General features: G+C 43.4%; 1 protein-coding gene across 1 annotated transcript in view; it reads right to left on the minus strand.

Moving 5' to 3' along the window:
- KDM3B (lysine demethylase 3B) overlaps positions 1 to 9,229 on the minus strand; it is a gene marked incomplete at both ends in the record, with an annotated part of 58,581 nt that extends 49,352 nt beyond the window's left edge. Inside the window, one exon of the mRNA XM_079703074.1 lies at positions 9,038 to 9,229. Within this exon, the coding sequence (XP_079559200.1) occupies positions 9,038 to 9,229 (192 nt within the window). The remainder of the gene's footprint in view (positions 1 to 9,037) is intronic.
- Between the last annotated feature and the right edge of the window lie 5,876 nt (positions 9,230 to 15,105).

A 15,105-nucleotide genomic window follows, 5' to 3' on the forward strand; every position in this document is an offset into this window, starting at 1 on the left:
AGGTCACAGGACAGAAAGAAGGGATATAAACTAACAAAAATCAATGGTGGTGGTTGGACTGAGTTAGAGACGGCCAAGGCAGGTTGATAATCTGGACAGAACAAAACTAAAACACTTTGAGTTGATTTTATTATTATTATTATTATTATTATTTTTTGCAGTAAGTGGGCATCTCACTGTTGTGGCCTCTCCCGTTGCGGAGCACAGGCTCCGGACGCGCAGGCTCAGTGGCCATGGCTCACGGGCCCAGCCGCTCCGCGGCATGTGGGATCTTCCCGGACCGGGGCACGAACCCGGGTCCCCTGCATCGGCAGGCAGACTCTCAACCACTGCGCCACCAGGGAAGCCCTGAGTTGATTTTTTTTAAGTCTTTTAAAAATTTCTACTATTAGAGTAAAAGCAGCAAATAGTACTATACATTGTACAGCTAGAACCCAAGGACCAGATGTGTAAAATATTTCCTTAGTTAAGAAGAGTTAGTGGTAAAACTCCTGCTTTCATTTCAAAATCTCTTTTATGGTCTATATGTGATGTACATTCATTTGAGTGACATTAAAATGAAACAAAATTTAAAAAAAATCAAATAAGTTAACCTAAGTTTGAAAAAAATGATAGTAATCTGAGTAATATAGACCTCCATGTTTATCACATAATCATGTAATAATCAGTTTGGATTCTGGTTCTCCCTAAGGCCATTCTTACTACAATTAATAAAATTATTCATTTATTCACTCACTCAACAAAAATAGACAGAACGCCTCAAAAATATATGTGTGTGTGCACGTGTACGGCACTTGCCAGGGCTAAGAGTATCAAGGTGAATAAGGAAGCACCCGGCAGGAGGGAATCAAACCCTAGATGAGCCAACAGAGAGGTACAGAAATTATTACAGAGTTATGTAATAAGGGCAGTAATAAAGACTGAACATGCTAGAGAAGGCTTCTGCCATGGTAAACTAGAAAGGTTTCACATAAGAGGTAGTAGTATACAAGCTGTATCTCAAAGGACAAACTATATTCTTCTGGCAGAGAAGGGAGAGAAAGACTTTCCAGCAGGTGCAAAGGCAGAGAAACTAAGAGCAGACTGAGCGTTCTAGAGAAGGATTAGGATAGGAGAGGTAACAGTATTTTAGCCTTACCAGTAAATGTTCCTTCTTTTTTGTTTTTAAACATATTATTTATATAATAACTTTTTTTTTTAAAGGAAAGAATTAACTTTGGGATCAGGTTGGAAGGGAACTCATAGAGGCAAGAAACTGGAGGCAGGGAGACCAATTATAAAGTGATAAAAACCCAGGTAAAAGATGTAAAAGGCCTAAACCAATAAGACTGTGTAAATGAAAAACATATTTGAGAAATTAGAGATAAAAATAACAGGATATGGTGATGACTGTGAGAGGGTAAGGAAAATGGAAGACTAACTTCCAAGGTTCCCAAATTTTCTTTTCCAGTTTTTCTAACTACATTCTAAACAAAATATGAACTCTGTTACAAATGATATTACAAAACTGGGACATCTTGACAGCCACAGTGGGGAATGATGCATGTCTAGAACGCTGCTGTTTTCAAGCAAAAAATAATTTTCTTTCTATGGTTCCTTTGATCAAGAGAGACATTTCTAACAATTACTCCCATTTTTTCCCCTACTTTCTAACAACCTCAATAAATTAAATGTTAAGTACTTGAGTACCACAGGAATAACCTGAATAAAAACTCAAGCATATAGAGATATATGCTCTTAGGGGTAGAGGAATCACAAAGATCTGGATTTGCATCCCAACATCCCTATCTGTGTAACTGGGAGCAGGTTACTTTAGCCTCTTTGAGCCTTACTTCCTTTGCCTATTAATACGGACAGTAAGTACCTTAAAGAATTATGGCAGGATTAAACGAAATAACATAAAATGCCTAGCAGATCTCGGGCTCCTGATAAACATGCATTCTGTAAGCAAACTCATACTACTGGTCAGAATATAAACTGGTATGACTTAAAAGAAAAAAAAATTGTCATATATCAAGAATCTTAAATATGTGTATACTCTGTGTTTCCATAATACCACTCCTGGCAATAATCCTAGGAAATCACCCTAAAAACAGAAAAGGCTTTATTCACAAAAATGGTCATCAATGAATTATTAATAAAGCCTAAAATCTGAGACAATTTCAATATCCAATGAAAGAAGAACAGTTAAATATATTATCCAGGTTAAATAAATTATAAGATTTTCTTAGAGAGAATTTACTGTTTCCCTTTCAGGTACGAAAGCACCTGAAGCACAAGTTACCTGTGGAAAATACAGAAAAGCACAAAGAAAATTAAAATCACCTATAATACAAAAGTTTTTGGTAATACAGGAAAATAATTGCCACATTAAGTAAAAAGCAAAACTCAAAACTGAAAATACAGTATGAATTCAACTTATAGCAATTCTAAAAAAAGATTAGACTATGTATCAAAACATAGTTTTTAACGGGTTATGACACTATAGGGGCTTTTTTTAACTTATATTTTTATTAAAATAATTTCTACATTTTGTATACTAGGCGTGTATTGCTTGAGAATCAGAAAAACAAAACATCTAATGCTTCTAATCCAGCAACTCAGATGTAAATCACAAAAACCAATGGACAATGTACTTTGGATGGGAGTCCCAAATATAAATCCAAACATGTAAAGAAAAAAATTGGTAGTCAATATCAGTAAAAATATATAAAAGAAAAAACCTTAAAGATCAAGTATAAATACCTTATAACAGGGGGCCACAGAGTAGGAAATCCATAATAAATCAGAAGTGAAAGTTAACCTAATACTGGCTTCTAAATATGCTATTTCTTAAGATAAGGTGGTCAGAGAAGGATTGTAAAATAATAGTACAAAATGCATGTGTTCCCTGTTCTTGATGAACTTAGAATCTAGTAGGGGAGATAAGCTATATACCTTGTTATGTATCTATATCAAAAAAAACTGTGATAAATATTCCAAAAGAGGTATCCACAAAGTGATAAAGGAGCAAAGCAAAAAACACTCTGGGGATTTAGAAAGGCTTTATAGAGGTGAAAGAACCTAGAATGGACAGGCTTTCTTTTCTCTTTATAGGATTTCAATGGATGACACAATCAAAAGCAAAGTGTAAAGGGGGAATAAAACAATGGAAGCCAGAAAGTACTAGGAAAGCAGAGGATCACCAAATCAGGACTGCTCGCTGTAAATATTCTTTTGGCAACACCCTTCTTTCCTTGTCTGATTCTGTGCATCACAAGGATCTGTCTTATCTGTAATTTGGTCTCTTGAGGAGACCAGGAGGGGGTTCTGTGCAGATCTCTGGATAGATTTATCTCCCACTGTAGGTTAATAACCTTACATGTGGATTTACAAATCAGCCTCCAGAGTCTGGTTAGTGGGAATCAGTCCCCTAGAGCCTGATTACCCGTGAAGTCACACAAAAAACCCCCAGAACTCCTGCCTTTGTAAAACTGAGAGAGATAGCAGTATGAGTCACTACTAAACAATCAGGCAGGTTTTACCCAACTACAGAACAAGGGTAAAAGATACTTTGGCAGTAGGGATAGTGGGGTGGGGAGGGCTTAAAAACCACCAACCTGTCAAAGGCAGCGGAAAACTGAGAAGCAGCAACAGGTGTTGTGTCCCCCAGGCCTTGTGGAAGCAAAGCCTACAGGAATCCATTCCAGCTGTTGTTGAGAAAATCACTAACAGAAAACACCATGTTACTTACAGGAGCAACTAAGCCTGTGCGCCACAACTACTAAGCCTGCGCTCTAGAGCCCGCGAGCCACAACTACTGAGCCTGTGTGCTGCAACTAGTGAAGCCCTCGCGCCTAGAGCCTGTGCTCCCCAACAAGAGATGCCACCGCAACGAGAAGCCCGCACACCGCAAGGAAGAGTAGCCCCCGCTCGCCACAGCTAGAGAAAGCCCGTGCGCAGCAACAAAGACCCAACGCAGCCATAAACAAATAAATAAACAAACAAACAAACAAATAAATAAATAAATGAGTGAGTGAGTGAGTGAGTGAATAAATGAACTAGGCAAATGATTACTAAAGGAGGGAATGAGCCCTTGGCAGGTGGGGAGTTAGTGAAGCAACTCTAAGAAACAAATGCATAAATTAACAAGAAAAATCTGATTGTGTAGTAAAGGGAGAGGCTGCTGGACAAAATGACCAGTGTACAGTGTGATCACTGGTGGACATATTGTATAGTCTTGAAACAAAGAGAATGTAAAGACAATAAGATAGAGGTATTAAAAATTACATGCACACATAAAATAAGACAAACTTTAGAAAACAACTATATGAAGCACTTGAGTGCCTAAAAACCTCAACAGTGGCTCAATGTTTCAAAAATAGACCTCCTGCTGTAAGAGGAGAGTGCAGGTGAAAAGTGTGAATAGAGGGCCTAACACTTAAACGTTATATATTCTTTTGTACAATCTCATTTTTATTTAAAGTTCTCTAAACCGCACACTGATCCACAAAACATATTCTATTGACTTTAATAAACAGCATATGATACTATAATATTATTCAGATTTTTATTTAATTTTGGAATTATAAGCAAGAAAAGGACACTTAAGGATAATCATTAAAAGCCATAATCTCCTATTTCAATTAGGGCTTAAATTCTGTCTTTGAACACAGGTTGAGAATAAATTATATTGGATTGTACACTGGAAACCTGACTATAATTATTACATTATATAGAAACAAAGTAGAGAGGTATTTTAAAGTCCACCTAATCTGAAACAAAGAGGAAACATTGGAGGAGGAAGTTAAAAAAAAAAAAAAAAAAAGGCAGGTAGGCTTCCACTCCTCTTGGAAGACTCCCAGATGGAAGAAACACAGTACTAGCCTGGATACTGCCATAATTATTACATTATCTCAAATCAAAGAAAAGGAGTATTTTAGAGACCACCTTTCCCCCAGATAAAGATAAAAGATTAAGGGATTAAAAAAATTAAGGCAGATATGCTTTCACTCCTGTTGCAAGTTCTGGACAGCTGAGATAGGTAAGATACACATCCAAAACAAATCAGTGCTACTAAAAGCATCATTTAATTCTATCATACAGAAAGAAAAGGATGGTTTATTTAATAAAGTTGGTGCTGCCCCAATTGGTTACTACTCAGTAGGAAAGGTTAGATTGTCCATCACACATGCCACTTACAAAAATATTCCTGATGGACCAAAGATCTAAAGGTAAAAATAAATGAAACATTAGAAAGAAAAGCTGAAAAATATTTATATAGGCTCAAGGTGGCGGGGGGAGGTCCTCTTTCCAAGCAATTAAACCCTTCTTAGAAGCCATTAAGAAAGGTCTAAGAGATCTGATGATACAAACATTTTATTTTTCTGTGTAGCAAAGCAACCCATAAACAGTTAAAAGACAAATGAGAGAAAATACACACTTGACAGGTAAAGGGGTTAATGTGCCAAATATGCACAGAACTTGTACAGAATAAGAAAACTTCCATTTTTTCAAATACGCAAAAGATTGGCATAGATAACTCATAAAAAATGTAAGAGGCCAATAAACATAGAAAAAGATCAGTAGTCATGAAATGCTAGATACTATTTTTCGCCCATCAGATTGCCAAAAACAACAAAGACCAATGACACCAGTGATGGCAAGGATGAAGGGAGACAAGCATTGCCTGAATGCTGGTGGGAGTATGAAAAGCTAAAATTTCACAGGAAAATAACCTGGCATTACCTAACAAAATAAAAATATATACATGTACTCCTTAACCCAACAATCCTGGATAGCTAAACTACAGAAATAAAACCATGATTACACAAAGATATATGTACAAGTATATTAACTGCAGCATTGTTTGTTAAGGGCCCCAAATTTTAAAATACCTTGAATGTCCATCATAAAGGGTACATCCATTCTATGGAATATAATGTAGTTATCTAAAAGGATGAGTAAGAGCTACAGGTACTGATGCCCATGGTCTAATGTTAAATGGAAAAAAGAAAAAAAGCAGGCTACAGATATTGTGCAGTATGATACCATTTGCTAAAAAAAAAAAAGCAACCTTTTGTAGAGAGATAAATGTTTTCATATTTTTTGTACCAGTATTAAGAAAGGCGCACAGGGCTTCTTTGATAAGTGGAAGCTGGTAAAGGATGGAGATTGTTGGCTTTCCCGTGTTTATGCTTGGCTGTTTGACATTCTGCAAAATGCAAGTTTTGCTTTTATAACAAAAAAAGAAAAATCCACTATTTTTGGTTTGTGTGTTTATTTACCATACGTATATATGTGACTGTCCCAAGGTCTCTGCCACTTACATGGACCAATAATGAACCAGAAACACAAGGAGGACAGAGTTAGAAAAGAAGTTAGAGGTAAAGGCATAAAAATCCATTAAACTAATTTTGCAACTAGACTTTTTTTTTTCACATAACAGGCCTATTTTGAAATACAAATAAAGCTACTATTCCATGAGGGGGGAAAAAAGCTGTTTATCTACTTAATCTAAAAATCTCAGTTATTTGTCAGCATAGCTTTGGTGAGGAAGATGCCCACCTAACAAACCCTTTTCAACAAAACTCTTGATCAACAAGATCCTGACTTATGGCTTTGGAACTGTTTTCCAAAAAAAAAGGGGTTAATTAATGGATCAGGACTACATTTTGAAAGATTTCTGGATCAAAAAGTATTTAGAAAGAGGATATTAATGGAGCCTAAAATTGCAAAGTGTTTTCAATCACTTCAAAAACTCATTCATTCAACCCTCAATTACTCATCCTTAACAGGGGGCGCCCTGCCATGCATTACTCAAAACTAAGCATGCCTGAAAACATCTTAAACATAACTGAATGAAAATCTGCCCAATCACAGGCCAGCTGCTTGCAAACTCCACCCTTGAGTACAGGAAGAACACTTTTGATTGGAAGACAGTTGTGTTTACTACGGGTGTGTGGTGCGAATTGGAAAGGCCCACATGCCTAGGGTCCAAAGGAAATCTCTTTAATGAAAAAGGAAAACAAACGGCCAGTTCTGATCCTATATTAATTATTGTCATTAACAGAACCTCATCATCACAACAGCAATTCTTGAGCAATTTTGCAAGATGGTAAAAAATTTTAAAGGCTCTGAGTTTTGTTGTGGCTGTTTTCTCACCTATGTCCCTTGATTATACACACGAGACAAGCGTAAGAGTATTCTTAAAACCAAAACTGCCTTTGTTTTTATATGCATAAAGCTCTATGCAAGACCTCAACACAGTTGTAATATACACTTTGCTTTAATTTCCAAGAATCACTGCAACTTTTTACTTGGTTTGAGAAACCAATTCCAAGGGCAGTGGTAGAACTACTCAGTATTTAGCTTAGTAGGTGTCCAGCATCTCAGTGAACTTCAAAAACCTCTGCCCTTAGGGAGCCCAGCAAACAACAAAGTGAATGGGTAGCCATTTCAGGTGCAGAGCTCATTAGCAATTCATCTGATGGAGGAAACAACTAGAACATAAAACTTTGACTGAAACGCTAGGACAGACTAAGCCTTTGGTCAAAATATGCATATAATGGTGGATCTTACTTAAGTTTTGCATTTAAGGGGGTAGAGTAAATTACTGGATCTGAGAAGGACACCTCTCTCCCGTCCAAGCCTATAAAAAGCGATCTTCTAAAGAAAGCGCAACGGAATTTAAATCCAAATCCCCTTTCTTAATCATCATCCTCACCCCACTATGTTCCTGTTATCTCTACAAATTCGCCCCACTGAAGCCTCATAAATGTCCAAGCAGCCTTTTTCTTATAGAGCATGGAGAAAGATCAAAGTGAACGAACTCAAGTAGCAGAAGCCTAAGCCAGCCACAAGCAAAACAACCCATAAAGCTTGCGTATCAGGAAGAAAATTTAAAAAAGCCTAACACCACTGAACAATAGGTAGAAAAATGAGTATCAGAAACCTGCAATATTAATATCAAATCTTACGAGTTCCCGTTTACAGCGAATAAAATATCTGCAGAAACAAGTTCATCACGAAAATTTTCCTTCTGCCTGAACATCTATCACAATCCAAAAGAATCCCCCTATTTTTCACAGCCTTATCTCAACAGAGAAGCTAGGGCCGTTATCAGAATGAGGAACTAAAGAGGTTTGCCAAAGCTCAAAGGCAGTATTTTGCCGCCACATTAACAAAAATAACACATCATGATCCCGAATGCTATTTAAGTTCTGTTACTGAACAACTTTAATCACAACATACACCAAGACAAGTATTCAAAATCGGCCGAGCCCCGACACAAAGTTTCAAAACAAAACCTCTCCCAAGGTTTGGGGGAGTAGCCCAGCTACGAGCAAAAAAGCACCACCCAACAGCCCCATTCGGCTGCCAAGACAGATCTCAAACTTATCAAAAACAGCTACAACGGCAGCTCCTGTCACCCAGAAGCGCAGAGAGGAGCCTGAAGAGAGTTCTGAGAGCTGGCCTTTCTGGAGACCGCCAGGCCGAGCCCGGCTCAGACAAGGAGGAAGTAACTGCCAGCTAAAACAGCCCCGAGCAGCTCCAACTGCAGCCTCTCTGTCTCCTTACAAGTGCCCACATTCCCGCCCCACTCGGGGCTCCGGGAAGAAGGGAACAGGGCGCAGGTCTCCCGGGAGAGGCTGGGGACTACAGGTCCGCGTCTTCAAGGAGGCGACGGCAGCACCGGCCGAACTCTGAGGGGCCCGGGAGCCCAGGGTGTGAGAACATGCTCCGAAGGCGTGTTTGGCGGGGGTGGGGGGGGGAACGCTGAGAAAGGGGTCGCTCAGGAGGCGGGGCCTGCCGGGCGGAGGCAGTAGCTCCTAGTGCCCCGGCCGCCCCCCGGGGTAAACCGGGGCGCGAACCCCGACGCGGAAGCCATGCTGGCCAGAGCTCGGGGTGCTGAGATGCCGGCGGGGGGCGCTGAGGAGATCTGGGGGCGCGGAACTGGGTCACCCCCACCCCACCGCCCCCTCACAAAGGCCCCCGGGGAGGCCGCCCGCAGGCCGTGCAACCCCGGCCTCGAGTGCCCGCCTCGGCCGCCACTCACCGCTAAGTCCTGGGGCACCGCCCCGCTCATGGCCCGCACCGTGCCGGCCCGCCAGGCCCGAGTGCGCAGCGCAGGCCCCGGATCTCCGCCCGCCGCCGCCGCCGCGGGGACCGAGGCCGAGGACGAGGCCGCGGTGTCCGCGAACAGAAGCAGCAGCCGCTTGCCCACCGGGGAGGCCGCCGCGTCCGCCATCGCCAGGGCCGGCCAGACCCGCGCTCCCGCCCGCCGCCTCCCACCACCTCCGCCGCCGAGCTCCCGATCCGCCCGCAAGGCCTCCCTCCGCACCACCCGCGGCCGCGGCTCCCCCCCCCCCCGAAACAGCCACCACCAACCACCGGCGCCGCGCAGCGCCCCCCGTGGCCGGGAGCGGAGCCGCAACCCGGGCCCCGCACAGCGCCCCCCGCGCTCCGGAGCGGGACGGCAGCTCCGGGCCCCTCACAGCGCTCCTCCCCAACCTCCCCGGGGCCTGCAGTGCCCCCTGCGGCAGGGAGGGGAATTGCAGTTTCGGCCGGGGTGGGGAAGTGGGCGGGTCCTTCAGTCCCCCGTGGCACCATCCTGGTGCCATATTTCCTTCAGGGGGCCCCTTTATCTGAGAAGGCTTTGGCTTACCCTCCTCGGACACCAAAGACTTTTACTGGGCTGGGGGCCTGAGGGGCAAATTACCTAGAGAGTTGATATTTTGAGCTAAAAAGTTAGTGCCCCAATACCCCATTGATTTCCAAACCTGAAAATAGGCACTACCCCTCCTGTCATTATCTTTTAGGAAACTTTCTTCCCATTGGTCCATGGGACACAATTATCTTTCTTCTCACTGGTCCATAACATGGTACCATCCCATTCTATATTACCAATACTTCATAGGTTCCTTTCCAATTGACCAATGTGTTACACACCCATTGTATATAATAATGCCACCCTTTACATTGGCTGAAGGCCAGCATGCGTCCAACATCTCAATATTTTGACATAACCCCATGGAGCTTCTTCCCCTTCCAAATCAGCCAATGTTATTAAGTCCAGGAGTTTCTCAATTCAACTTTCAGGGGAATTGGAAAGAGACCAGAAGTATATACATCTTACCATGGAAGTAGTGGGGCTGGGGACAAAGAAAACCTCACAACTCCTATCTGAATTCACAGGTGTGGAAGATTGATACTCCTATTAGAAAAGGGGCTGTAGAGAAGGGGAGATAGAGATTTTTTTGCCTAGATTTTTATTCACAATGGGCAATGAGAAACCTAAGTCATTAACGTTGGTCATGTTAGAGACTAGCACAAGTTCCATGGCCTTATAGATGCAGAGTGTATGTGGAAACAGATATAAACCAGAAAAAGGTCCAGTATTAATGCATGATTACTACCGTAAAAGTGCCCATTTTTTTTCACTGATCTGACCTACAGACAGTTAAGAGCAGTAGAGTTCTTTCAAGATTTATGTGCCTACCCAGAAATCTGTCCTCAGCCTTCTTTACCCTTGACCTACTTGTCTTCTAGCAAAAGTTGGGGGCAATAGGGAGGTACCAATTATTGACTTCAGTCAAAGTACAACATCCAGGGAAGTCACTCTAGAACTAACCCTGTGGAGCACCAAGGAAACTTTTCCTTGGACTTTTTTTCTATTCATTATAACTTCCATTTCCCATAGCCAACCTGAGCACTGACTCAATGTTTTTATGTGCCAAGAGACACCTCTTAAAGCACACAGCCCAAAAATTGTAGTTGGTAGGAGGGAAACAGGGGTGAATCCATACATGACCTAGCTGCCTTGCAGCTTTTCCATTAAAATTCACTGCTGGGATTTTCTCCCATATGGAGCTCTAATTACTGTCCCACTGTCCAAAGCTGGCTTCTCACAGCACTGACACAGAAATGTGCCTAAGCCCAGGGATGGGAAGGCAAAGGTAAAAAAATTAATTCAACAAATATGGCAGATACTTTTCATATGCCAGTAACTTTTCAAAGTGTTGGGACACAACACTGAATAAAACAAAACCTTTGCCCTCATGAAGTTTATATTCTTTCCTATACTTCAGGAATGGGAAATAAAATCACACTTGCCTTCACAGAAAATAAACAGTAGAAAAACCCAACAAAAAAAACTGAAAAGAGTGCTTGCTTCGGCAGCACATATACTAAAATTGGAACGATACAGAGTAGATTAGCATGGCCCCTGCGCAAGGATGACACGCAAAAAAAAAAAAAAAAAAAAAAAAAAACTGAACAGAAAGGAAAAAAAGCAGAGGGAAGTAATTTTAGATGTTCAGGCTTTACCCCTGCTCAAACAGTAGGTGAAACAAAACAGCAGTTCTGAAGAAAGAACGAACCTATAATTCTGAGATTCTTTAACCACATGCTGTTGCCCTACCCCCTCAAAGCCCTTCTTCCTTTGTTTCCAGGGCAGGTGACAACTCCCACTCTTTTTAGAGTGTTTTTTTCATCCCCTCAAAGTTCCTGCTCCAGGTAATCAAGCCAGTCCTGTCTTCTTGCACACTTCATTGGTATTCACTGATGAGTGCCACCAATTTGAAGCAGGAAACTGGGTTGGAGGCTAAGCAACTTGACTCTTCTTGCCGCCTGGCAAGTCAGCACCACAACTGGTAAAGAAAGGCTATGCCTTAGGGACAAGAGGCTCCTGCCTGGCTCTCTAAGCAACTATATTTCACCCACACACACTGGAAGAATGCTAACATAGGGAGAAGAAAGGGTGGAAGAGAAATGTCTAAAGAGAGAGAGAGAGCCATACAGCTTCTTTCAGCAAATGAACATTCCACATTGAAGCATTAGGGAAAATACCACCTTCTAGAGCAAAAGAGAAGCTCTGCTGCTAGGATAATTTTCCAAAATCAGTATTTTCAGGATGGAGAAATTGCCTAGGTCTTTGGAATCTGAATTCTGATGACTTTATCTCCATCTCTCCAGGACAGAACATGTGAAAACTCTGAAAAGACATTCCTGGTCAAGGCTCCTATCGTGCCTTCTCCCCACTTCCCAAAGCCTACAAACCAATCTAGACAAGTTTCTAACTGCACCATCAAGCATTTCTCAGGGAGCAAGAATGTATTAATACTTGACTTCACCCTGCTGGAAGTGAGTGACAGGAGGGAAGAGGAGATGAGTATAAGTACCAGGGAAACAAGAGATCAAATCAGACTGCCAGAAATAACCAAGGCCTTAATAGAAGCTGGGCATAGGATATAACTACTGTGGCTGCAAAGGGCCCAGCGACGAAATACTGCCTTCGAGGGGCAAAGGCCCAGCCATGTCATAGAAGAAGGGGCTGGAAAAGTTAGGCGGCCTTCTCCCTGCTTCCTCCTTGCCTTTCTTTGTGAAGAGAGGAAGAAGACACTGTAGTACACAAGGTTGCTTGGGAAAATGAATTATTCTAATAAAACTTTATTTTTTCAAACACAGCCACAGAGGCAGGACCTCATGTTTAACATACACAGACTTATGGATTTTTTTAAAATATAAAACAAAGTTTACGAAAAATTTTTTTTCACTTTTTGTATTTGTAATCCCATTAGCACAGGGACTTTGGCAGCAGGTGGGAGTGAAGGGCAGCTGGAGCTGCCACTGGGCAGTCACCGGGCACAGGAGGAGAGCACCAGCCTGGGAGTGGCTTCACTCACACACGCAGGAATACTCACCTACTGGTCAGCCACACCACACACACAACACAGATGCAGATGTCTACCCAGGGTCAACCACAGCCCGGCAGAGGTGTGCTCCACTCTGGGTAAGCCCAATATGTGAAAATCCAAAGAGTCAAAACAGCTAAAGTGGAGGGAGGTTGCTTGCTTTACAAAAGAAGCAATCACAGGCTGCTTTTAAATGGTCAGCAGTCCAAATGCATTGGAAAACAGCATTTGGTTTACACAGAACTGTTGGAACAGCTCTACTGTGTAAAGCAAAATAAACCACTTCTCGAAAAGGCTCGTCCCAGGGCCACAGGTACTTAGATTGGGAAGCAAGATGATAGCTCCAGCTAGTTTAACTTTCCAGATCTTAAAGTAATGGAATTCAAATATGGCATCTACAGATCTTCTCCCCTAAGGATGGTGCCCTAGAGCTTTGGGGAACTCAGGGTGGAGGCAGAATTATTGCCCTCACTTCTTCAGCTTGGGGCCTGCAGATACCCCACTGGCATTACCAGTGGCCTATTGTAATCTGGCACAGCCCCTCTGTAGCAGAGAGCCCAGGGATGAGGATGCCCCAGGAGGAAAAGAAGCTGGCACCAGGGAAATTATGGCCTAAAGAAGGAGAAGAGCCAGGGGAGGGATGAAACCAAGGATGGGCAACTCCTGGGCTCATGGTTTCCTTGAATTCTCCAGAAAGCCTCTCTCTCAAGCCCCTACAGACCTAGTAGCTCACTGTAACATGGGGTAACTAGCAGGAGAAGTGAAGGAGCCCTGGAAGGGTAGAACCTCTGAGGGCTGGAGGCTGAAAAAGAAACAGCCACCTCCTCTGGAGTGGAGGCGAGGAGGCTAGGGCCTCACTGATGCTCCTATCCAACATGTGGCAGACCCAGAAAATGACAGGTTCAATTCCATGAGGAAGAAAACTCATAGACTTTGGTCTTCTTCCCTAACATGAGCAAATGGTTCCTTCAAAACCCTGGAAAAATGCCCTTCTTCCAATAAACAGGAAGGGCAGGTCCAATTTGGTACCGCAGGGTCTAAGCAAAGCTGGACAAAGCCTCACAAGCTATTGTGGCAGCAGCTTCAGTAGGCATCTCCACTGGAGCCAGCCCTACAGGGCTTCTGCAGTCCTTAAACCCACCACCGTGGCCACTGAGACCCATTGCCCAGGCTCAAGTTGTGGCTGTGAAACAAAAAAAGAAATTCAATCCAACAACAAACTCCCAGCTGCTTCTCACAGTCTTTGCTTTACACATCCTCAGGCAATCCCTCGGTGAGCCTCAACCTCCCTGAGGTCTCTAAGGGCCAGTTAGAGACAAACATTTCCTAGCAGGAGTGGAAGACAAGCAAACTAGTATATGCTGACATCCCCTTCCTCTTTCTCAAGCAGGTCAGAAAAGAGGCTGGGCCTGGATCTTTTAACAACAGGTTTCTCTAAAGTTAGTGCTGGGGTGCCTGCTGGGGACTGAACACTACTTCTGCTGCAGGTCAGCCTCAACATAGGGCCTTCCTTCCTTGTTCTTGACCCTCGAAGGGCAGAGGGTAAGGGGGAAAAGGTCCCATCAGTAGGGAGGGAAAGAAAGAGATGGAGCCCTTCAGCCCTGCCTCAGTTGCCCACATATGCCTGCATCTACTTAGAGAGTGAGAGAGGCAGGTTGTATACAGCCTAGGCAATCTGATGCGAAAACAGGCCAGCTCAGAATCAGTGTGGAGAGTCCTCTCCAGCCAATACTAGATCTATCTAGGGGAGGTGTGGGCCTGAGGGAAAGACCATTAGCTGAGGTCATAGCACTTAAAAGACCCTGCTGTACCCCAAAACAGAATCCTCTGCAGAGCCATTGGTGCTAATGGATTATGAGCCTGGTTCCAGAGCTCCTTAGAACCTTGACTCCTTGAACAAGCCTGCTCTCCCGTAAAAACCCAAGATCCATGGTGCTCTGCTGTTAAGGAGTAACTGCCTTCCTTCCCTAAGGCTACCCAAACACACCTTTCCTCGAGCACTCTCATGCACGCACACACTCTCACACAATTTCTCAGAGGAGGCTGAATGAACCCCCCACCCTGGCCAAATTCTAAGACACAAGTGCCCTTTGAAGCAAAGGGGCTAGTGAAATTCCCCGAGCTGGGGTCAGGAGACCCCTTCCTTCCCTGCCCATTGCTTTCTCGGTGGCAGGGATACTCACACTCAGGGCCGCCATGGTAAGGGCCTGCTCTGGGGCTGTCCCTCCCGCCACCAGCTCCGTTTATCTTGTCCCAGCCAGTCTCTCGGCATGGTCGAGCTTCCTGGAGTGAGAAGATTTCCGGCTGCCCTGAGTCGGAGCCCTCCACTCACCCCCATTCCCAGGCTGGGCCCCCAGCTTTGGGACCTCGACACTTGTTAGTAGCCATAAGAGAGTCAGTCTGTGTGGCCCCAGGAAGTAGCCTCTCAGTT

The sequence above is a fragment of the Hyperoodon ampullatus genome (genome assembly GCF_949752795.1).
Source record: "Hyperoodon ampullatus genome assembly, chromosome: 4".
Taxonomy (NCBI): Eukaryota; Metazoa; Chordata; class Mammalia; order Artiodactyla; family Ziphiidae; genus Hyperoodon; species Hyperoodon ampullatus.